This window comes from Oncorhynchus tshawytscha, linkage group LG19, assembly GCF_018296145.1.
Source record: "Oncorhynchus tshawytscha isolate Ot180627B linkage group LG19, Otsh_v2.0, whole genome shotgun sequence".
Classification (NCBI taxonomy): Eukaryota; Metazoa; Chordata; class Actinopteri; order Salmoniformes; family Salmonidae; genus Oncorhynchus; species Oncorhynchus tshawytscha.
This window is the reverse complement of record NC_056447.1, coordinates 5,274,069-5,299,548: the sequence shown is the minus strand read 5'-3', so window position 1 is coordinate 5,299,548 and position 25,480 is coordinate 5,274,069. Positions and strand designations below refer to the sequence as shown.

Below are 25,480 nucleotides of genomic sequence, written 5' to 3'. Positions count from 1 at the left end.
TTAAAATGAAGAATGGAATGAAAAGGTTGCAAACAGAAGGCAGAACCGCCACCAACGGGTTTCTCCTCCTTATACACGGTGATAATGACAGTGAGAGATCTCTTCAAACGTCTGCAAGCTAACCATTTCACTACAGCCACAATAACGTCTGATAAATATGTGACCAATAAAAAAAATGTATGATTCTCTCGCTCTGTTTTTAATTTACCAAACATTCAACACAACAACTTCATCCTTTAGTGTTACAAAATAAGACGGGGCTATATTTGGTCAACTTGGCCACTGTAGTTGTTCTTTCACATAGCTGGGATGTTCTCTCGAAAGGCTACAAACCAAGGGGTATTAAATTATGACTTGTAATTGTAAATAGAATACCTAATTAAACAAAAGCAAAACGTGGCGCCAAAGAAATATGAAATAAAAGGCAACCAGGTAGAAAGCCAAAACTCCTCCATCTTTTCCTTTTCCTGATTAGTCTTCTCAAATAAATAAATGTGGACAAATTATTCAAACATATATTTTTAACTTCATAAGGCCTTCAGAGAACTTGACCCCCGTGATTCCAGTCCACAGAAACTATAGGTGTCAAACTAGTCCGTTATGGGATATATATTTAAGGCAAAAATCTACCGTATCATGCAATGAAACAATAACATTGCTCTCCACTTTTAGTGAGCATAACTAAACGTTGACAACTCCTTACAAATCTTGTCAGGTGGTTTTAAGCTTGTATTTTCTCCTGATGTCAACACTCGTCTTCCTCACTATCCCATAAAGTGTATTTAACAATGTCCATCAAGGTCCGAGGTCATGTCCTCCTCCTCCACACAATCTCCCATTTCTACTCTTTATAGCAGTCCCACCCAGAGTGTGAAGTGTGAAGGTGTTTGTGAAGGACAGTGTGTTTAGTGTTGGGGTGGTAGTCTGGCTCTTGGTCTCGGTCCCTCATGCTCTGGGTACATTGTGCGGAAGGTCAGGTTGATGCGAGGCCCTCGGTCGTGGTACTCTTTGGCCACTGAATGCTGTAGAGAACAACAAAAGCATATAACAGTGCTGTGTATTAGAGAGACGTCACTGAACAGCGTTAGTCAAGTGCCTCCACTGTCGGTTTTTCCTGTTTTAAACCACCGTCACTTTATGGAGCCTCCCCATAGCGCAGTTAAGTCCAGAGACAAAACACATGCACACACTGTGTACAACACAGACAGACCGTAACATCAGTCCTTTGTCCTACTGCTCCTTGGCCTTGTATCAGAGACAGGAGACTATTTCATTCTCTCTCCCTCACACACACAAAATGTCTCACTAGTGACTTGGCAGACATAGTCCCACTTCTCACCTCCAACTTCAACCAAAATCAGATACACTGTTCGTTGTTAATCTAAAAAACTGTCGCCAGGGAACGAGTCTTGGCGAAGACAACCGCTCAGTCCAGATTTAGACGGAGGGGAAGAGTTATCGCAGCAGTTACACAACAAGGATCTACGTCCCAGTCTAAATATTTAGTGTCTGTTTCAAACAGATGGCGAATTAACTAAGCGCTGGATGGTTTTGTGTGAAAAGCAGCTTGAGTAAGTGGGAGGCAAGGTGGGGGGGCCAGACTAACTACGGCAATCCAATGTGTACTTTCCTGAATTCTCTGGGACGGGACTCCTGTCAGATGTTGCCATAAAACGCAGCGGCCCTTTTTGTTGTGTGTCTGAACACGTTTTTCTCTCGCTCTCTTTAAATGAAGGAGTGGGTCTTTCAAGTGGCGCTTCTCTAGGGTCTGGTGTTGGGGCCAGGAAACTACGGGAACTGACTGTGGAGCGGGAGAACACGGGGTCCAGCAGGATTGGAAGACTCCACTGTCTTGACAGGATAAATGGCTCCTACCGTCCTAGTGACGGAGACAGACGGTCCGGCGGTGTGATCCGACCCGAAGACACACACAGTCATCCACACATACACCTATGACATCCGCAGATGACCACAGCCAAGTGCGCGCACTCTCTCTCATACACACACACACACACACACACACACACACACACACACACGTTGGACCCCGAGAGCAAATAAATTGCTTTCATTAAATCTCTGACGTCATTTTTCCTTCCCCATCACGCTCCCTATAAAATCCCTCGGTCTGGCTGTCAATCTGTCTGGGAGCTCTCTGACTTGACTTTCCGTCACAAAGCATTCTTTGTGTGTAACAGGGAAACGACATAACCGTAACAGTCCTAAATAAGTGCAGTTTGTTATGGGGGCTTAGGGTTATAAAACTGCAGACACTGTTCTATCGTTTCAGGTCACTGGAAGTGTATGGCGGTAGTCTAGACACCAACACACCCTCTCTCTCTCTCTTAAGAAATCCTTGTCTGATAGAAAAGCTCGGAACGACAGAGCGAGACAGACACAATGTTCTTTACTTTAGAAAAAAGTATTTGCTGTTGTCTGACTCATAACCCACTAGGACTAAAGCCTGTTATGACATACCATGTGATTAGATCGCAACACGCACGGTCGCTAGCACTAGCAGTCGGTTAACTGGGTTGTTGTTGTTCCTGGCAAGGTCGATAAAGAGTGATTTTGAATACCAAAACACTTCTATTGGCTTAGATCAGTGTTTCTCAACCTTTCTGCGCCAGGGACAGGCAAGCTACACTACCAGTCAAAAGTTTGGACACCTACTCATTCAAGGGTTTCTCTTTATTTTGACTATTTTCTACATTGTATGAACTATGAAATAACACATATGGAATCAAATCAAAGTATGTTATATTTGAGATTCTTCAAAGTAGCCACCCTTTGACCTTGGTGACAGCTTTGCAGACTCTTGGCGTTCTCTCAACCAGCTTCATGAGGTAGTCACCTGGAATGCATTTCAATTAACACGTGTGCCTTAAGTTTTTTTTCTCCTTCTTAAGCCAATCAGTTGTGTTGTGACATGGTAGGGGTGACATACAGAAGATAGCCCTATTTGGTAAAAGACCAAGTCCATATCATGGCAAGAACAGCTCAAATAAGCAAAGAGAAATGACAGTCCATCATTACTTTAAGACATGAAGGTCAGTCAATACGGAAAATGTCCAGAACTTTGAAAGTTGCTTCAAGTGCAGTCGCAAAAACCATCAAGCTCTATGATGAAACTGGCTCTCATGAGGACCGCCACAGGAAAGGAAGACCCAGAACAAAATAAAGAAAAACCCTTTAATGAGTAGGTGTCCAAAATTCTGACTGGTACTGTACATGTTCGGTCATTTGTTCTTGGGGGACCATGATCTATGAATGAACATGAGCTTTAAAGCTAGCTAACTCAATTGTCAATATGTATTTGTGAAATGTAAATTGTGAATAAGAAATAACCCTAATAAATACAAACTCACTTTTACATTAATGTGTGTAACTTGTCAACAAAATGTAATATATATATATATATATACATACACACACACATATATATATATATATATAAACACAATAAAAAAAAACTTTTGTTTTCTGTTTTTAAAAGTGTTTTTTTTAAAAATGTTTTCTATTGCGTGGCCTAATAAACACGACCTGCTGTTGTTGGGGCATGTCCCTGTGTTTGATTGGCCTGCAAGTCATCCTGTGTGGGACACACAAGTAAAAAATAATGGAAACACTTGAGTAAATGAGGGATACAAAGTATATTGTAAGCAGTTGCTTTCACACAGGTGTGGTCCCCGAGTTATTTAAGCAATTTACATCCCATCATGCTTAGGGTCATGTACAAAAATGATGGGCAGGCCATTATTTCTGGCTACCATGGTTGTCCCCACATAAGATGACAATGCTCCCATCCACCGGGCATGAGTGGACACAATGGTTTGATGAGCATGAAAACAATGCTAACCATATGCCATGGCGGCTCAGTCACCAGAACTCAACCCAATTTAACACTTATGGGAGATCCTGGAGCAGCACCTGAGACAGCGTATTCCACCACCATCAACAAAACACCAAATTACGGGATTCCTCGTGGTAGAATGGTGTCACATCCCTCCAATAGAGTACCAGACACTGTCAGTTCGTGGTGGCCCAACGCCCTATTAAGACACTATGTTAGTTTCCTTTATTTTGGCAGTTACCTGTAGATGGTGTAGTTAGGGTGTGTCCCTGTATTTGATTAGCCGGGCTTACCTGCCAGTCATCCTGAGTGGCTCCTTCCATCATCAGGAGAGTGCCGTGAGTTAGAGGGATCCGCAGCCTCTCCACATAAGTGTAATCCCCGTCCTCCTCCTGATAAACACACACACACACACACAAATACTGAGTCTAGGGTACAAACTATCATCACATATCACCTCTGTATAATTACACAACTAGCACAGTTCATCTACATTACGATGGATGAGTGTTACCACCTAGTTAGAAAGTAGTTGAGTATAAAGCCTGATGTACCCACATGAAAAAAAATACTACGGTATATTACAGTAAATACGAAAAGTATTACCTGCAGTGTCTTTGGGGACTAAAGACTTAAGTCCGCAAAAATACTACAGTTAATACTGTTAGTGTTCTGTAGTATTTACAGTTAACTATATCATAAATACTGTAGTAAAAGAAAACGGTATTATATTCTAAAGTAATTAATGTAGTGTTTTCATGGATTGTAGTATACTGTAGTATTTACTATCGTGTTTTTGTTTTATTATCTTTGACATTGAAGTGGAGGCTTTCTCCTTGAGGAAACCTGGAGAAAGAGAAAGGGTTTCATAACTTGTAGGTAGAACTGGGGTCTGAGCGTCTGTTCTTGACTAGAACCTGTAGGGAACACAATATATTGTCTATACTTGGCATGTAGGTTTCTCAATTATGGGTGGCACAAATTGGGATAAGCGGGAGGGGAATGGGCAGGGTACCTTATATGCAAATTAAACACTGTAGTATTTACTATAGTTTTAAAGTGTCGTGATTTGCGGACATTACTCGAGTACATCATACTTGAGTAAAAATAAAGTGGGGACATGACGGAGGAATAATTTTGCACGCCCAATTTTTCAGTTTTTGATTTGTTAAAAAAGTTTGAAATATCCAATAAATGTCGTTCCACTTCATGATTGTGTCCCACTTGTTGTTGATTCTTCACAAAAAAATACATTTTTATATCTTTATGTTTGAAGCCTGAAATGTGGCAAAAGGTTGCAAAGTTCAAGTGGGCCGAATACTTTCACAAGGCACTGTATATCCCCTGTCTCTCCCATTCCTCATGTCCACCAGGTTGAGGGAGGCGGTGGTGGGCCTTATATCCCCTGTCTCTCCCATTCCTCCGTCATGTCCCCCAAGCTGAGGGAGGCGATGGTGGGCCTTATATCCCCTGTCTCTCCCATCCCTCCATCTCCCTCCACCCTCACGTCCCCCAGGCTGAGTGAGGCGATGGTGGGCCTTATATTCCCTGTCTCTCCCATCCCTCCACCCTCATGTCCCCCAGGCTGAGTGAGGCGATGGTGGGCCTTATATCCCCTGTCTCTCCCATCCCTCCATCTCCCTCCACCCTCATGTCCCCTAGGCTGAGTGAGGCGATGGTGGACCTTATATCCTACCCTGCCTGTCTCTCATCCCTCTGTCTCCCTCTCCCCCATGATCCCAGTCTTACCGGTGCAGGCTGCTTGCGGAGGCTGAACACCCTCATGTCTCCCAGGCTGAGGGAGGCGATGGTGGGCCGGGTGCCCAGCGCGGCCTCGTCGTCACTGTGCCAGCCGATGCTGTCTTTGCAGTTCCTATACAGGTTACACATCAGCGAGTTGAAACGGTGGCCACTCGCCTTCTCTACGGCGCAGCGCAGGGTGACCAGCAGCGGGTGCCACTGAGAGAGAGAGAGGGAGAGAAAGGCGAAGAGGGAGAACGAGGTTATGCACCGCGGCTCATGTTAGATGTTAATAGTGCCCTTTTTTCAACAGTGTTTCACCATGTTCACTGATTATTTATATGCTTAGCATTTCTTAGGGAGGTAGTAGGGGATAGGGAATAAGTATATAGATAAGCTGCTGTTGTGTGAGCAGTACTAGTGTACACATTGGCAGAGGAGAGTAAAAAGGAGGAACAAGAAGAGTGAGGTAGAGCGAACGCAAGAGTCCGAGAGAAATGGTAAAGACCAAAAGTGGTTGAGGTGAAGGGGAAATACATGAGGAAATGGTCAAATCTCTTTTACAAGCAGGCACAACGCTCGTTCAATTCAGCTCCACTTTTCCCGTCATGCAGCAGGAGGTGCGGATATACCATACCTGTGCGTTGGCCTCCAGAGTAGAGTGGGCGTACGTGTAAGGGAGTTCTCCATACCAGCAGGTTAACCTGGGCTCCTCGTAGGCCTCACCTATACAACACAGTGACAATACAGTTACACTGCATGAATAACCTGTGTTCTTGAATAGACCCTAGTGATAGAAGCACATTTTCTGTACATACTGAGGTGCAGGAGCGCACGCACACACACACAAAACCACTTACTGTCGTGCATGTACATTTTACACACACAGAAATGAGTTGACTCAATAGAGCTGGGCGGTCAGGGCCAAGTGAAACATCTCTAAACTGGTACTGTATTTGCATCAAGGCAATTTGACAAACATGAGAAATCAGGACTAGTTGGAACTCTGTCAGGGACAAGAATAAATAGTGTAGTGATATAAAGTTTAATACATATGGACAGTAAACAACAAAACAGTGTATTTTCAGGTCCCAGTAATGTCATTGTAAATGGTGATGTATACATAAATATATACAGCACCAGTCAAAAGTTGACACCTACTCATTCCAGGGTTTATCCTTATTTTTTTAAACTATTTTCTACATTGTAGAATACTAGTAAAGACATCAAAACAATAAAATAACACATATGGAATCATCTAGTAACCAAAAAAAGTGTTTAACAAAGCAAAATATATTTTATATTTGAGATTCTTCAAAGTAGCCACCCTTTGCCTTGATGACAGCTTTGCACACTCTTGGCATTCTCTCAACCAGCTTCATGAGGTAGTCACCTGGAATCCATTTCAATTAATAGGTGTGCCTTAACTTAATTTGTGGAATTTCTTTCCTTCTTAAATGCATTTAAGCCAATCAGTTGTGTTGTGACAAGAAGACAGAAGAAGACCTATTTGGTAAATGACCAGGTCTATTATGGCAAGAACAGCTCAAATAAGCAAAGAGAAACGACAGTCCATCATTATTTTAAGACATTAAGGTCAGTCAATGTGGAAAATTTGAACATTTCTTCAAGCGCAGTCGCAAAAAAACATCAAGCGCTATGATGAAATTCTCTCTCATGAGGACCGCCACAGGAAAGGAAGACCCAGAGTTACCTCTAATGAACTTATCCTCTGCAGCAGAGTTAACTGCATCTTAGATTACAGCCCAAATAAATGCTTTACAGAGTTCAAGTAACAGACACGTCAAAATCAACTGTTCAGAGGAGAGTGCGTGAATCAGGCCTTCATGGTCGAATTGCTGCAAAGAAACCACTACTCAAGGACACCAATAAGAAGAAGAGACTTGCTTGGGCCAAGAAACACGAGCAATAGACATTAGACAGGTGGAAATCTCTCCTTATGTGTGATGAGTCCAACTTTGAGATTTTTGGTTCCAACCGCCATGTCTTTGTGAGATGCTACTTTGAAGAATCTCAAATATAAAATATATTTTGATTTGTTTAACACTTTTTTGGTTACCACATTATTCCATATGTTGTTTCATCATTTTGATGTCTTCACTATTATTCTACAATGTAGAAAATAGTAAAAATAAAGAAAAAATCTTGAATGAGAAGGTGTCCAAACTTGTGACTGATACTGTGTGTGTGTGTTTCTTGAGAAATTACCAAAAAACATCATTTGCATCCATATTTGGCAGTGTGTGAGCTAAGTAATGTGGTCATTGTTCTAAGTGCCTTCCACTTCTTTGTTTTACTCCAAGGGAGACATTTTCATAAACTATTCTGTACCATGAAATAGCCACCCCAAATGTGGTAAACCTGCAGTTCCCAGGTCATCTTTATAAAACCTTGCTCCATCGCTCTTTTCTATGGAAGCAAGCACTAATACATTTCTCAAAGAGCTCCATTTGGGCATTTCATAAAAGAAAACGGTCACAAAGCCAAAACGTTGTCCCACTGGTCCTCGAGTTGAGACTTCACAGTTCATACATTAGGCCCAAAGCAAATATTTAGACATGACTTCATTTATTATCGCTAAAAACAAAACCTTTCACTGTACCCATAAAAAAAGATGATATCAGGACAAGGATAAACAAAACTCTAGTCGGTCATGGGCTGCAACCCAAATGGCTCCCTATTCCGTTCACAGTGCACTACTTTTGACCAGGGCCCATACGGTTCCAGTAGCAGTGCGTGGGTAAAGTCATTCGGGAAGCCAAGCCAGGAAAAAAAGCCATATTACAACCGGTGTGTTGTGATAACTGCGTTGTTTGCTCTATTACCTGTTAGTTTATACACCACCGTGATATTTCCTGAACAAAAATATGAATGCAACTTCAAATCAAAGTTTATTTGTCACATGCGCCGAATACAACAGGTGTAGATCTTACAGTGAAATGCTTACTTACAGGCTCTAAACAATAGTGCGGAGACAAAAAATGTGTGTGTGTAGGTAAGTAAAGAAATAAAACAACAGTAAAAAGACATTTGAAAAAAAAAAAAGTAGCAAGGCTATATACCTGTTAGTCAGGCTTAAAGTGACTATGCATATAAGATTTACAGAGAGTAGCAGCAGCGTAAGAGGGGTTGAGGGGTGGCACACAATGCAAATAGTCCGGGTAACCATTTGGTTACCTGTTCAGGAGTCTTATGGCTTGGGGGTAAAAACTGTTGAGAAGCCTTTTTGTCCTAGACTTGGCACTCCGGTACCGCTTGCCATGCGGTAGTAGAGAGAACAGTCTATGACTGGGTTGGCTGGGGCCTTTGATCATTTTTAGGGCCTTCCCCTGACACCGCCTGGTGTAGAGGTCGTGGATGGCAGGCAGATTTGCCCCAGTGATGTACTGGGCAGTACACACTACCCTCTGAAGTGCCTTGTGGTCGGAGGCCGAGCAATTGCCGTACCAAGCAGTGATTCAACCGGTCAGGACGCTCTCAATGTTGCAGCTGTAGAACCTTTTGAGGATCTCAGGACCCATGCCAAATCTTTTTAGTTTCCTGAGGGGGAATAGGCTTTGTCGTGCCCTCTTCACGACTGTCTTGGTGTGTTTGGACCAATCTAGTTTGTTGTTGATGTGGATACCAAGTTCTCAACCTGCTCCACTACAGCCCCGTCGATGAGAATGGGGACGTGCTCGGTGCTCCTTTTCCTGTAGTCCACAATAATCTCCTTAGTCTTGGTTACATTGAGGGATAGGTTGTTATTCTGGCACCACCCGGCCAGGTCTCTGACCTCCTCCCTATAGGCTGTCTCGTCATTGTCGGTGATCAGGCCTACCACTGTTGTGTCGTCAGCAAACTTAATGATGGTGTTGGAGTTGTACCTGGCCATGCAGTCGTGGGTGAACAGGGAGTACAGGAGTGGAATGAGCACGCACCCCTGGGGAGCTCCAGTGTTGAGGATCAGCGTGGCAGATGTGTTGCTACCTACCCTCACCACCTGGGGGTGGCCTGTCAAGAAGTCCAGGATCCAGTTGCAGAGGTAGGTGTTTAGTCCCAGGATCCTTAGCTTGGTGATGAGCTTTGAGGGTACTATGGTGTTGAACGCTGAGCTGTAGTCAATGAACAGCATTCTCACATCGGTGTTCCTTTTGACCAGGTGGGAAAAGGCAGTGCGGAGTACAATAGAGATTGCATCATCTGTGGATCTGTTTGGGCGGTATGCAAATTGGAGTGGGTCTAGGGTTTCTGGGATAATGGTGTTGATGTGAGCCATTACCAGCCTTTCAAAGCACTTCATGGCTACGGATGTGAGTGCTACAGGTCTGTAGTCATTTAGGCAGGTTGCCTTTGTGTTCTTGGGCATAGGGACTATGGTGGTCTGCTTGAAGCCTGTTGGTATTACAGACTCAATCAGGGACATGTTGAAAATGTCAATGAAGACACCTGCCAGTTGGTCAGCACATGCCTGGAGCACACGTCCTGGTAATCCGTCTGGCCCCGCAGCCTTGTGTATTAGTCTTACTCACGTCAGCCAGGTAGAGCGTGATCACACAGTCATCCAGAACAGCTGATGCTCTCATGCATGCCGCAACAATTTCAATGATTTTACTGAGTTACAATTCATACAAGAAAAAGTCAATACATTTTGATTAATTAATTAATTAAGCCCTAATCTATGGATTCCACATGACTGGGCAGGGGGCATGCCAATTGCATGCTCCCTCAAAACTTGAGACATCTGTGGCATTGTGTTGTGACAAAATTGCACATTTTAGAGTGGCCTTTTATTGTCCCCAGCACAAGGTGCACCTGTGCAATGATCATGCCGTTCAATCAGCTTTTTGATATGCCACACCTGTCAGGTGGTTGGATTATCTTGGCAAAGGAGAAATGCTCACTAACAGGGATAAACAAATTTGTGCACAACATTTTTGAGAAAAAAGCTTTTGGAACTTTTTATTTCAGCTCATGAAACATGGCACCAACACTTTACAAGTTGCGTTTAGATTTTTGTTCAGTATAAGTGTAACCGGTGTAACTAACTAGTTAGCAGTGCGCCCAAGTAGTGTTTCAATTGGTGACGTTACTCGCTCTGAGTCCTTGAAGTAGTCGTTTCCCTTGCTCTGCATGGACCGCGGCTTTTGTGGAGCGATAGGTAACGATGCTTCGCGGGAGGCAGTTGAGGATGTGAGCAAATGGTCCCTGGTTCAAGCCCAGGCTGGGGCGAGGAGCGGGACGGAAGCAACATTGTTACAGAAGGGCGAGACAACTAGAAGACAGTCACAGTAGGCAGAATCAATTCAACCACACGCTTGTTTCATCACAAAACCTGAGAGCAACATCTATCCGGTGAAGTCCACAAAGCAAATATTGAATGTAACAAACAGTTACATGACCTACAGCATGGTCAACAATTGAATGTTTTCAACATTTTCGGACTACTAAACAACTATTGATTTAGAACCATTGCAGAATTACTGCAAGTCGCAAAAAAAAACAGGACTGCTGCCGCAAACGTCTTTCCTCACCATTTCAACATCATCCAATCACCTGTGCTTAGTCTAATACCGTGACAACTTAAAGATAAAAAAACAAATTGTCTAATCAACTTAAGCTAATTATCATGTGGCTGTCCATAATACCGTTTTCAAACTAAATCTGTGCGCACGTGCATGTATGTGTGTGTGTGTGTGTATGTTTGCATTCAAGTAGAAAAAAAACATGTCACCCTACTTGTAGACTGAGGAACGCCAATGCCATTGTCCTCTCTTTCAAGTTAGCAAAACGGTCTATGACTGTATAGAGTAGCCTACTTTCGTTTTTGTTGACCTAGACTACGCTACTTGGCTAAAAGGCTTTGACGATGAGCCAGCTAGTTAATGTGAGCCTACAATGTACATCTAGCTACATATTGAACTTCCATCCTCTCAGGGTAGGGGCAGATTTTAGCTAGCTAGCTAGCCACCGGAGGACGACACAATGACATGCAACACTTCACGTTGTTTCTGTCAATGACGTTTTACTTTTTATGTGATTGGTGTGAAGCCAAACCCAAACTGGCTTCCCTTGATACTTTCTTTTGGTGCACTCAGTTTTGAGCTCACTCGGTTCATCTCAACGCTGATTGGCTTTTCTTTTATATTTTGTTTTTATCAAGGGAGGCCAAATGCTCACTGGCTTCCATTGCTATTGAATTTAAAGCTATGGGCAGCAACAATGTCATACTCTTTTTGACCAGACAGCATCAGATAGATGGACTACACATACTGAGACAGAAGGGCGCTGTTTTGCTCACTGAAGTTTTCTCTGGTGAGATACATTCAGCCACTTGCGAATTGAAGGACAATTATGAAACACAGAGCAACTTAATAAATTATTTTATACATTATTTCTTGGTCAAATTTTGGGGAAAGCCTGGCTTCCCTTGGCATCCTAGCAAAAAGGCTTGCGGATGGCAAGAGTCATTTCCATCTTACCATCCAAAAGCATTGTATGCAGCCAGCAATACACTCGTATCCCCGTGGATCAATTTGTACCTTAAACATTTCCTCCTTAACTAGATTTAATGGCGAGAAGGCAGTTATAACAAACAGGGAAAATCTGCATAACTTACTTTATGAAACACAATTTTCCACCGTCACGGAAAATTACATGGCAATTTCCATCAAATTGCCTTGGAGTGCTAGTACCGGATGTTGCTTATCACATTCAGCCAATCAAGTTGCAGCAGTCTGTTGTTTACCCCTGGCTGTACACAGGGCGCAACATCGGGATGTAGCATTTGCCACTAGCAAGGTGGCGGAAAATTGTGTTTCAAAGAAAGTATGCATATTTTCCAAATTCTTCTCGCCATTAACTCTAGTTAAGGAGTAAATCGACACCTTGGCAAACCTGACTGGAGAATGTTTTAGGATACAAATGTATTGCCAGCTGCATACAATGTGTTTGGATGGTAAGACAAAACCCTCAATACCAGATCAATATCGCTATCTGCCAGCCTTTGGATTATTGGCATCCATGAATACACGCCACTAAGGCTCTGGTCAAAAGTATTGCACTCTTTAGGGAATAGGGTGCTATTTGGAACACAACCTTAGTCATGTAGAGCCTATTTAGAGTCTTGCTTGAGTAGGAAAAAGTGAGTCAATGTGCAGAAAGTCTATAAAGAGGAGTGGGTGTATGTGTGTAGTATGTGTGTCCATATAGTGTGTGTGTGTGTGTGTGTAGTATGTGTGTGCAAATAGTGTGTGTGTGTGCATATAGTGTGTGTGTGTGTGTATGTAACAGTAGCACCCCCTCTATTTCCTCTTGAACCTAGATGTCACAATTGCCTCGTGTTGACACAATGTGAGGGGCAGTGGCTGGGCCATGTTCTTCCTACATATGCTTGTTGGGCTTAATGGTTTTGAGTCATGCGCCTCCTTCGCGTTGTTGTCGTCTGCTACTGTGTCTTGCTCAATGATGGAACGTTGCTGGATTCAATCCAACAGAGAGACCAATAGGGAATCTGATGCAACTTCATTCAGGGCTGGGTTCCAATTCCACTTAAATGGTCCTTCCTTGTCTCTTTTCCTTCTGTGACCTATGGTTGGAGAAGACTTGTCCTGATCCAGTCCTTCCGTCATGTGGTGAAAATGGGAAGGAACGGTGGGTAAAGGCAGCTATGTAGATAACTATAGTTTTGGTAGGGCAATGAATAGCACGTTAGCTTGAGAATAGGACGTGTTGTCGAAATTGAATCCCGGATCAGCAGTACAGGGATGGTCGATCTTACATTGATACCAAACGTTCCATGACAATAACATTCTAATTGGGAGAAACTTCCAATGCCAACATGGCACCCATAAAAATAAAAAATTCAGTTTGCTCACATCTATAGGCTGAGTGTACAGTATTGGTCTGTGGTCTATCCTTGGGGACACTATTGTCGACCTACCTTGTCTGTAGTTAGTCTTTTGAGACCAAGGCAGCTCTGCTAGCAGTTTACTGAAGGCCCAGTCAGCCTCCTCTGGTGGTAGGAACCCTTGGATCAGCCTCAGTCTGGGGGGTAGAGAATTGTTGAATGGGGAAGCATACGGGTTAAGTGGGTGGAAGGCAGTAGCTGACTGAGATTCTGGGTTGTGTTCAGTAGACACAAATGGAAGGAAACAGTTCGAAATGGAGAGGTATTGTCTGAACCAAAAATTTTAAAAGCACATTTAGATTTTCCATTGTGAAGCATTTTGCTACGGTGTTCCCCTGTTGTCATTTATATGGTTGACCCAATGTCTATTTGACCTCCTTATGCATTAGATTAGAACTCACCTTGACACTCCTGATGGACCATGGCTGATCTCATAATCACCCCCCATTCTGTGGAACAGGAGCATGTGTAAAGAATTGTTGTTATATTTCCACTAGGCGTAACCATTTTTCATTTGGGGTTGTTTTAATGACGTAGAGTAGAGAAGATGACTGTTTGATCAAGTTACTCACTCCATCACCTTCTCCGTAGGGACATCTCTGACTGGCTGAGCAAGGGAAAGAAAGAAAGAAGGGAAATGTATTAGTTGATCCTTGTCAGCCCAAGGCCGATTTAATCTCTAGTCAATGGCGACACCTCAAATCAAAAACTTCTTCTATCGGAAAAGATCCATTCATTAATATAATTAACACAATAAAGTCCAATACTCCTTTCTTATTTTTTTCTACCTTAGCGGGCTGTTGATACTCAAACATCCGCTGTCCCACTCCCCAACCAGCAGGTGGTGGATTGGCACTTGGTATCACAACAGTGCTGGAATTGGGAATTGCTCCTGCCAAAGAAAATGTATATCCCTCCATATGACCATTTAAAGACATGTATATTACCATGGATGTAATTCTCAAATGACAGTAGGAGAGTTGGACTTGTTTTCACAAAGTGTCTCAGAGTAGGAGAGCTGTCCCACCACCCATATAATCTTTCTTAATCATTAACATCTGAAAGGTAAAAACTGATCCTAGCCCAGCCTATTCCGAATCGCTTTGTGAATATGGGCCCTGGTCTAATTTAGTCTGCATGGCAGAGAGAAAACCTGTTGGACGTGGTTGTTTGGGCAGTGGTTTGGCCCAAGAGCCCTGGACCCTTGCACGCTGACGTTTATCCGACATCACATCGAGATGAGGACACCGATTGGAGGTCTGAAACTGGTTGAAACAAGCAGTCACATTTAGTTCACATATACTGCCACCCAGAGGCCAACTTTGTGTAACAACATCAAACTGCATGTTCTCTGAAGCCAGCAAGCTAGTTGTGCTTAAATGCATTTCAAAAGCCATGTAGAATTCTGTTACAAAAACACAATTTATAATAAAAAGGCATAGCATAAATGACATGATTTTATCAGCCACCAAGCTAACGTTACAATATAGCAAGCTAAGCGAATAGCACGGTGGCTAGCATTGTGGCAACCCATTTGGAGTCCATAGCTTGGTAACGTTACTTATAGTGCTAATTTACAGCTTGAGTGAAATGTATCACTAGATCAGTACATGGACTATGGTCTCCAACATATTTTGGTATTAAATATCACCTTCTTGCTTGTTGTTACTTACCAACAGGATTAGAACAATTTAAAAGCTAGCTATCCACATATCAAATTTGACAGCTCTATCCTGTGTTACTCGAAAAAAAATCCCCCTGAAACTTCAACAAAATTTAAGAGTTCCTATTTAGTTATGCAATCCTAAACGGTCCAACAATTGTACAGTGTAGTCCCAAAATAAGTAGTATTATCTATTTCAAGCTGCAAATGTTATATCATATATATCACATGTATATATTAGTGCAAATTTAACCCCATGTCTTGTGTCATCAACCTTTTCCCCATCTGAATGTGACGTTGTGAGGCTGTTGCTCAGTAGGTTGGTTCATATGTCCATCAGATAATGAAATGTCCCACTTGAAAGCCTGACTTGAACTAGGTGCCGGTACTCAGCTCCATTGAGCTCCTGGGCAGATGTCTCTCCAATCTGTCTCCACTCATATCTCAGGTTTCACTGAGCCTATTTCACTGAGCCTATTGACTTCAAATCAAATCAAATTGTATTTGTGACATGCTTCATAACAACAGGTGTAGACTAACAGTGAAATGCTTACTTACGGGCCCTTCCCACTAATTCAGATTAACCCAAAAATTGAAATAGTATAAAAATAGAAAAATAATAACACAAGGAATAAATACACAATGAGTAACTATAACCTGGCTATATACACAGGGTACCGGTACTGAGTTGATGTGATTGGCTCTCAGGTACCTGAATACCCAGAGGTTTACTCTGAGTAACCAGAAAGCTATGCGGGTACAAAGACCTAATCAAATTCAATAAGCTCGGAAAGTGGGGAAAAAAATCACATTAAAAAAACACATCAAATCTGTCACGGCAAGGTTATTGAAACGTTCAGAACGTCAACTGACTATTTCATTGTTGATTCCCCCACCCCTTTTCACTTTTCCACAAATCCTATTGGCTTGTTTCTTATTTTACTGGAGGAGCCCTTTAAATGAAATAGTTTTGGGAACCTCTTCCCCATCAGAGTCATAAAGACCACTAGGCAAGCTACCCTGCTGCCTTAAAAGCAGCACAATCAGCCTTCATCTCTGCCATGATTGACAGTAACATACCATCAACCACCATTTCAACCCTGCAATCTCATGCTCTCCTGCAGCCTCATCTTTGCAGTGCAATTGTGTCTCCGATTTTTTAAAGAAAAAGATTGACACCATCAGTCACATGCAGCGTCCCGCAGGGGTCAGCCCTGGAGCCTATCTTGTTTTTAATTTACATGCTATGCTCCCTCATGGGCAAATGCTCAGAGATTATGACATCAACATTTACTGCTACGTTGACGATAGCCAGGTTTAAATTAACAGCAAACCGGACACCATCTCCGGACACCCAAAGGTGTTAGATGGGGTTGAAGTCAGGGCCCTGTGCAGGCCAGTCATGTTCTTCCCCACCGATCTCGACAAACCGTTTCTGTATGGACCTCGCTTTGTGCACGTGGGCATTGTCATGCTGAAACAGGAAAAGGCCTTCCCCAAACTGTTTCCACAAAATTGGAAGCACAGTATTGTCTAGAATGTCATTGTATCCTGAAGTGTTAAGATTCCCTTCACTGGAAATAAGGGGCCTAGCCCAAACCATGAAAAACAGCACCAGACCATTATTCTTCCTCCGCCAAACTTTACAGTTGGCACTATGCATTCGGGCAGGTAGCATTCTTCTGGCACCTGCCAAACCCAGATTTGTCTGTTGGCCTGCCAGATGATGAAGCGTGATTCATTACTCCAGAGAACGCATTTCCACTGCTCCAGAGTCCAATGGCAGTGAGATTTACACCACTCCAGCCGATGCTTGGCATTGCGCGTAGTGAACTTAGGCTTGTGTGCGGCTGCTAGGCCATGGAGACACATTCATCACCGAGGACTTGTCCTAGACCAACACCACCACTCTTGTATAGAGGGCGCAAAAGCGTCTCTACTTCTTAAAGGCGGCTGATAAAAACGTGGCGTTCCGCCCTGGGACCTCTCCCAATACTACTGCTGAACCATGCATCGCGGCCTGGAACGGGAATTGCTCTATCCACAACCACAAGACCCTCCAGCAGCTGAATACGGCCCAGTAAATCACCGGGACCGTACTTCCACCCATCCAGGACAGCTACTCGAAACGGTGCCTGAGGAAGGCACCAACAGGCTCAGAGACTCTCCACATGTTACTGCTGCAGCCAGACTCATTATACTGCTCAATTTACACTTGTCCCCCCACCCCTCCCCAATACATGTAAATATTGTACCTTTCTGTATTATACTACTGCAAAAATATTATATTCCACACCGAGGTAAAGATAGTGTCAAGTTGGATATTCAACGGAAATTTGCGCTTTCAAACCTCAATAGCTTTCAAACCACTTGAGCCGCAGACTCCAAATAAGTGTCATTAGGGTGGAAAAATTGCACAGGTCTTATTTTCACGATTTTAACATTAATTCGCTTTCCAAAGCTAATAACCATGTGGAAATGTGAGCAGCATCTTGTATTCCTAGTTGAATTAGTTAGGGAGCATAAACAAAGTACAAATGTTTGTTTACATTCAAATTTCAATAGCTCCTTGGTCATGTGACCTACTGACCTCAAACAGGGTTCAGAATGTCCACTGACTACCCTTCTATGTTGCACACCCTTTATTTGGTCAATTTTCGTCTCACAAGTTTTGACATGAATTTTTCTAAATGTCAAATTTCAATAGCTCCTTGGTCACTTGACTCAAACAAGGTCCAGAATGTCCACTGACTACCCTTCTATGTTGCACACCCTTTATTTGGTCAATTTTCGTCTCACAAGTTTTGACATGAATTTTTCTAAATGTCAAATTTCAATAGCTCCTTGGTCATGTGACCTACTGATCTCAAACAAGGTCCAGAATGTCCACTGACTACCCTTCTATGTTGCACACCCTTTATTTGGTCAATTTTCGTCTCACAAGTTTTGACATGAATTTTTCTAAATGTCAAATTTCAATAGCTCCTTGGTCATGTGACCTACTGATCTCAAACAAGGTTCAGAATGTCCACTGACTATACCTTCATATATCGCACACTCTGATGTTTGTCTACTTTCATATCATGCTATTAGACTTTAATCTGTAAGCTTTGCAGGCCTTCATTTTACATGGGTGTTAAAAAATCTGTAAGTCAACAAATGTTCCATCCTCGCAATAACTATCTTTCACATGGACACTGAAAAGATCTGCAATTGGCTGTATATGGAATGGATCAAGGACAGGAGAGGTGTTCGAACAGAGGTGCTTTAAGGAAGGTGCACAGGTGGGCCTCATGAAAAACAATGTTTCATAAGTTATTTTTAATCACAGTAATAGGCAGTGATTTGTCAGTCAATCCTTTTCATAGCATCACTTTCATATACTGTACATTAAGACAAATCCTTCTACGTTGAGAATTAGAACGCAGTTTACATAACCTGATAATTACTTGATATTTGAGTGCGTTCACAACAAGCCTCCTGCAGACAACTTGCAAAATGCAATAGTGCATTTGACAGTTCATTTTTCGGATGAAAATAGTTATTTGATGCATGGCCTACTATTTCTAACTGGGAAAATAAATTCCTATGTCTTTTGTGAGTAAAATCCTTTTTCCAAAATGTATTTAGGTGCATTTTTGTGAAGAGGTATGAGGGTTGTGATATGGGTCATTTAATGGTAAAATCCTTTAAGGGATCAATACATTTCTATATTGCTTCCCCAGTATCTGCATGAACCATCAGGCCAAGTGTTTTTGGTGAAGGAGGAATCGGAACACGCTGCACTCAAATTCAGGTCTTAGTTATTCCATTGTACTGGATCTAATACATATTAGCATTTTACATACATTCATAAGTGTAATGATTTTTTATTACATACTGTGAAAAACTCTCTTGGCTGCTGGCTCTGTCACTTTCAGACATGCGCAGAGCAAACTGAAAGGGGAAGGATAGCTCTTGACTTGAACCACAGGGGTTCTCTGTAAAGAGAGAGTAATCCAAAAGGCACAGACACTCCCCTTGACTTTCAGTTGGCACCGTTGACCTGTATGTATTCTCTCCTGATTGGCTCTGTGGTGCACAGTCTGGCAGTCTGACTTAAGTGCCAGAGGTATGAGGAGAGACATCCTCCTTTGTATTTATGGGAACAAATATTTCCTAACACTTTGGATCCTATTCTTGGACAGTTAGAAGACACAATGCATTAATGCAAAACATAAATAAATACTAATTACTGTCCATGAGTAACCTCAACCTTGTGGTTCAATGAGTGTTTGGGCCAATAAAGTGCCAACTCAATTCTACCACTGACTAGTCTCTCATGCCCCTATGAACGGGGACACAGGGAAATAGTTTTTAATCTAAACCAGTTATTTTTTACTGGAGGACACTAACCCCTAATTGGGGCTCTTTTCTTGACACACAGTAGCAGTTTACCAGATAACAAGTGAAGAAGATCAAAAAGTAGATTGTTGTAAGGGTGTATTACATCCTGTGCTGGCCCCATTGTCATATCCATTCTGAATTCTGAGTGGTAAAATCACAGCTGAATAATGCCTCTCTGTATGTGTATACATTTTCCGCCAAGACAGAACTGCCAAAGGGGGTGGAGTTGCAATCTACTGCAGAGACATCTGCAGAGTTCTGTCATGCTATCCAGGTCTGTCCCCAAACAGTTTGAGCTTCTACTTTTAAAAATCCACCTTTCCAGAAATAAATCTCTCACTGTTGCCGCTTGTTTACAGACCCCCCTCAGCCCCCAGCTGTGCCCTGGACACCATATGTGAATAAATTGCCCCCCATTTATCTTCAGAGTTTGTACTGTTAGGTGACCTAAACTGGGATGTGCTTAACAACCCGGCCATCCTACAATCTAAGCTAGATGCCCTCAATCTCGCCCAAATTATCATGGAACCTACCAGGTACAATCCCAAATCCGTAAACTCGGGCACCCTCATAGATATCATCCTGACCAACCTGTCCCCTAAATACACCTCTGCTGTCTTCAACCAGGATCTCAGCGATCACTGCCTCATTGCCTGCATCTGTAATGGGTCCGTGGTCAAACGACCACCCCTCATCACAGTCAAACGCTCCCTAAAACACTTCAGCGAGCAGGCCTTTCTAATCGACCTGGCCCTGGTATCCTAGAAAGATATTGGCCTCATTCCGTCAGTAGAGGATGCCTGGTTATTCTTTAAAAGTGCTTTCCTCACCATCTTAAATAAGCATGCCCCATTCAATTTTTTTTTAACCAGGAACAGATATAGGCCTTGGTTCCCTCCAGACCTGACTGCCCTTGACCAGCACAAAAACACCCTGTGCCGTACTGCATTAGCTTCGAATAGCCCCCGCGATATGCAACTTTTCAGGGAAGTTTGGACCTTATCGGCAGACTCAACAGCCTTGGTTTCTCAAATGACTGCATCGCCTGGTTCACCAACTACTTCTCAGATAGAGTTCAGTTTGTCAAATCGGAGCGCCTGTTGTCCAGACCTCTGGCAGTCTCTTTGGGGGTGCCACAGGGTTCAATTCTCGGGTCGACTCTTTTCTCTGTATACATCAATGATGTCACTCTTGCGGCTGGTGATTCTCTGATCCACCTCTACGCAGACGACACCATTGTGTATACTTCTGGCCCTTCTTTGGACACTGTGTTAACTAACCATACAACTCTCCTTTCGTGGCTTCCAACTGCTCTTAAATGCAAGTAAAACTAAATGCATGCTCTTCAACCGATCGCTGCCCGCACCTCCCTGCCCGCCCAGCATCACTTCTCTGGATGGTTCTGACTTAGAATATGTGGACAACTACAAATACCTAGGTGCCTGGCTAGACTGTAAACTCTCCTTCCAGACTCACATTAAATATCTCCAATCCAAAGTTAAATCTAGAATCGGCTTCCTATTTCACAACAAAGAATCCTTCACTCATGCTGCCGAACATACCCTCATAAAACTGACTATCCTACCTATCCTACCGATCCTTGACTTTGGCGATGTAATTTACAAAATAGCCTCCAACACTCTACTCTACTCTACTCTACTTTGCAAATTGGATGCAGTCTATCACAGTGCCATTCGTTTCGTCACCAAAGCCCAAAATACTACCCACCACTGCGACCTGTATGCTCTTGTTGGCTGGCCCTCGCTTCACATTCATCGTCAAACCCACTGGCTCCAGGTCATCCATAAGTCCTTGCTAGGTAAAGCCCGGCCTTATCTCAGCTCACTGGTCACCATAGCAGCACCCACCCGTAGCACTCGCTCCAGCAGGTATATTTCACTGGTCACCCCCAAAGCCAATTCCTCCTTTGGCCACCTTTCCTTCCAGTTCTCTGCTGCCAAAGACTGGAACGAATTGCAAAAATCACTGAAGCTGGAGACTCATATCTCCCTCACTATCTTTAAGCATCAGCTATCAGAGCAGCTTACAGATCATTGCACCTGTACACAGCCCATCTGTAAATAGCCCACCCAACTACCTCATCCCCATATTGTTATTTATTTTCTTTATATATTTCTCCTTTGCACCACAGTATCTCTACTTGCACATTCATCATCTGCACATCTATCACTCCAGTGTTTATTTGCGAAATTGTAATTATTTCGCCACTACGGCCTATTTATTGCCTCACCTCCCTTATCTTATTTCATTTGCACTGTAAATAGACTTTTGAATTGTGTTATTGACGGTACGCTTATAATAATAATACGCTTGTGTATTCCATGTGTAACTCTGTGTTGTTGTTTGTGTCACACTGCTTTGCTTTATCTTGGCCAGGTCGCAGTTGTAAACTTGTTCTCAACTAGCCTACCTGGTAGAATAAAGGTGAAATGAAAAATGTAAGAAATGTAAAAAATACTGTATGTGGGAATGTCTTATGTCCGTCCTACATGTGGTGTTGGTACATGGAATATTTCTCAACTGCATATATCATACATTTCTATTGCAAAAATAAGTATTATGTTCAACAACTGACATTTTCAGATTATTTTGACAACCACACTTTGGTGCTTACAATTCATTCTCTATTTGCAGAGATTTATTGAGCACTGTCATCTGTGATCTTTGTGATATGACTTTCTTTAAGCACGTACTGATGAACCTGTCACTTAATATTTTTTTCTTAAAGTCTACAAACGCTCTACATTTATTCACTCTGTGAGGGTTGGATCCTATATGCTACTTTTATTATTGTCCTGTAAATGGTTCAGTGCCTATAATTGAAGCTGTGTGTAGAAGGGAGCATGAAGGAAATTACCTCTACTACTAAATTACTACTAGATTATAGTGATAAGGTAAACAGCATACACATTTGGCTTGTGTATTCATTTGCCTATAACTAATCATTACTTCATTTGCACACACTGTATATAGACTTTTGTATTGTGTATTGTGTTATATTTCTCAACTGCATACAGTGGGGCAAAAAAGTATTTAGTCAGCCACCAATTGTGCAAGTTCTCCCACTTAAAAAGATGAGAGAGGCCTGTAATTTTCATCATAGGTACACTTCAACTATGACAGACTATAACTAATCATAATTCCATTATGTTTACATAAAAAAGAGAATACTTCAAAATGAGAAGATCCTGCCATGGAAAAGACGACTGGGTGAACATAAAGTGGAAAGGAGGGGAAATAACTCCCACCGTGCAGCAGGACACCTTCAGCTCTGGGGTCTTTGTAATGCAGGTTTGATAGTTATATTAACCAGGGTTAATGTCTGCTCTACCCCATCCACACTGAAGAGGCTCTGACATGTACATCAACCAGGGTTAATGTATGCTATACCCCATCCACACTGAAGAGGCTCTGACATGTACATCAACCAGGGTTAATGTCTGCTATACCCCATCCACACTGAAGAGGCTCTGACATGTACATCAACCAGGGTTAATGTATGCTATACCCCATCCACACTGAAGAGGCTCTGACATGTACATCAACCAGGGTTAATGTATGCTATACCCCATCCACACTGAAGAGGCTCTGACATGACATCAACCAGGGTTAATGTATGCATCCCCATCCACACAAGGGTTACATGTACATCAACCAGGGTTAATGTCTGCTATACCCCATCCACACTGAAGAGGCTCTGACATGTACATCAACCAGGGTTAATATATGCTATACCCCATCCACACTGAAGAGGCTCTGACATGTACATCAACCAGGGTTAATGTCTGCTTTACCCCATCCACACTGAAGAGGCTCTGACATGTACATCAACCAGGGATAATGACTGCTATACCCCATCCACACTGAAGAGGCTCTGTAATGAACCAGGGATAAAGAGAAAGGTAACGCTGAAATGTTTCGTAGTTATTTGAAGTTAAGTGTCTGTTGACATGTTGAAAAATATTGAAGGTCTACAACTTCTGTTTAATTTGTCAATATTCCATTTTTATTCATTGATTTACTGGTCACCATTATTGTTGATATTAGCAACGAAAGGAGATATCTCTATTGTGTACCACTGTTATACTGTGGACAAACAAACAGGGAAAATAAGTACTTAGAACTACCAATTATTATAAATATTAAATAAAAGGGTAAACACTGGACTGAACCCCCTAATTGTCAAACTAACATTAATGTTAAACAATATAGAAGATGCATGACTAGAGGTTATGCAATATGGATGTATATCCACTGCACACTTCTTGGGTGTGTAATTGACATGAGCAAGGAGCTGTTGAAATTTAAAACTATGAAAAATGTATGTTACACTGCTTGATTTTACAGCACACAAACAAGAGTGTGCAATATAGAAGGGCACATTCTGCACCATGTTTGAAGTCAGTAACTATTGACATTTAACATATTGAAAAACTAATGTAAAGTCATGTGAGATGAAAATGGACAAACTAAAGGGTGTGCAATGTGTAGGCCCACTGAGTGGACATTCTGAACCTTGTTTGAAGTCACTAGGTCACATGACCACAGAGCTATTGAAATTTAAAAATGTAAATAAATAATTTAATAGTGTGAGATGTAAATCGACAAAAAATAAGTGCGCAATGTGTCTATACCATCTGGTTAGCTAGAACCAGTTTTAAAATTTTTAGGAGTAATGGTTAGATATCTATTGAAATTAGATCCTTTTGATTTGTCACCATGCTGACGGTCCCCAACTGCTGTTGGTGGACGTAAGGAAGACTACAGGCGAATATCCGTCAAATATCCAACCTGAAACTGTCTTACCTCGGCCTATTCCACCGCCATTTACGTCAGTTATATAATTTATTTGTTGCTTTGAGAAGGAACCTGCAGGTAAGCATTTCTTTGGACGATTAATCCCATGCGGACAATTAATAAAACTTGGGTGGGGGTCCGAAATGGCACCCTGTTGGGATAAATCTTACCATTGTCTTTGGCTATGCCGGATTAAGTGATATGACATGCTATTCTATAAAATAATTTCTCCGCAATTAATATTACCTGATTGAGATAATCATGTAAATGTAATTAACTAGAGTCGGGGCACCACAAAATAATATTTATAGAGCTGTTATCTTCAGAATAAACTCTTAAAGACCTAGTCATTTTTTACGCCAATAGCAGTCAATATTAATCGTCATCTTAATTCAGTCTCATCTGAAAGTTGTAAATTCTTGGTTATCTGCACGAACCCTGGCTATCAAGTTGAATCAGCAATACAAAATTGGGTTTAATTATTTATTTACTAAATACCTAACTAATTACACAGAATAACATATACACATAATTAATCAACTTGATTACAAATTACGCCATAAAGGAAAACGTCCCTAGCGGGCGGAACAGATATGACAGCTTGTTACACAAAAGGGGCTGGGTTTGAGTGAAAGAGCGGGAAGATTGAGGAACAAAGGGCGAAGCTGTGCTATCGTATGCATTTGAAATTACTGCCCATTTGGAAAAGGAAAATGCAATAAATATTTACTCTGAGCTGCGCTTCAGTAGGTTGGTGGTAGATGGAAGGACGTGTTGCCAAACCTGGTCCTTTGTCCTTTGAAGAATGTCTCTGGTTGTCAATTGGATACGTTGTAGTAACATTGTGTGAATGATATACTCTGTTCCTTCCTAACCCTCGTTTGCAGCGACTTTTGCTAACTCAACGGCTAGTAGGTATCACTTCTGTAGTGAATAGGAGTTCAACATTCATACCATTCGCAACCAAAGCTCACGCTGATGTTGGCTTCGTTCTGTAGTTCTCTGAACCATTCTGACATCGGACCGCCGTCCCCACATCCTCGGAACAGGAGGTTATATTGTCGTCAAGGCTTTATATAGGAAGGGAGAGGGCGTGTTTGAAAAGTTTTAT

At 42.2% G+C, this 25,480-nt stretch overlaps 1 protein-coding gene across 1 annotated transcript; it reads right to left on the bottom strand.

The window, feature by feature from the left end:
• Positions 1 to 178: 178 nt before the first annotated feature.
• On the bottom strand, positions 179 to 15,317 carry LOC112218280 (alkB homolog 3, alpha-ketoglutarate dependent dioxygenase). The gene is made up of 10 exons (XM_024378936.2): positions 15,176 to 15,317; positions 14,656 to 14,767; positions 14,291 to 14,394; positions 14,075 to 14,109; positions 13,904 to 13,951; positions 13,536 to 13,639; positions 6,231 to 6,319; positions 5,603 to 5,812; positions 4,147 to 4,245; positions 179 to 1,022 (listed from the first exon to the last, which is right to left on the bottom strand). The coding sequence occupies exons 2-10, from the start codon at positions 14,729 to 14,731 to the stop codon at positions 906 to 908; spliced, it is 882 nt and encodes a 293-aa protein (XP_024234704.1). The 5' UTR covers positions 14,732 to 14,767; positions 15,176 to 15,317; the 3' UTR covers positions 179 to 905.
• Positions 15,318 to 25,480: the final 10,163 nt, after the last annotated feature.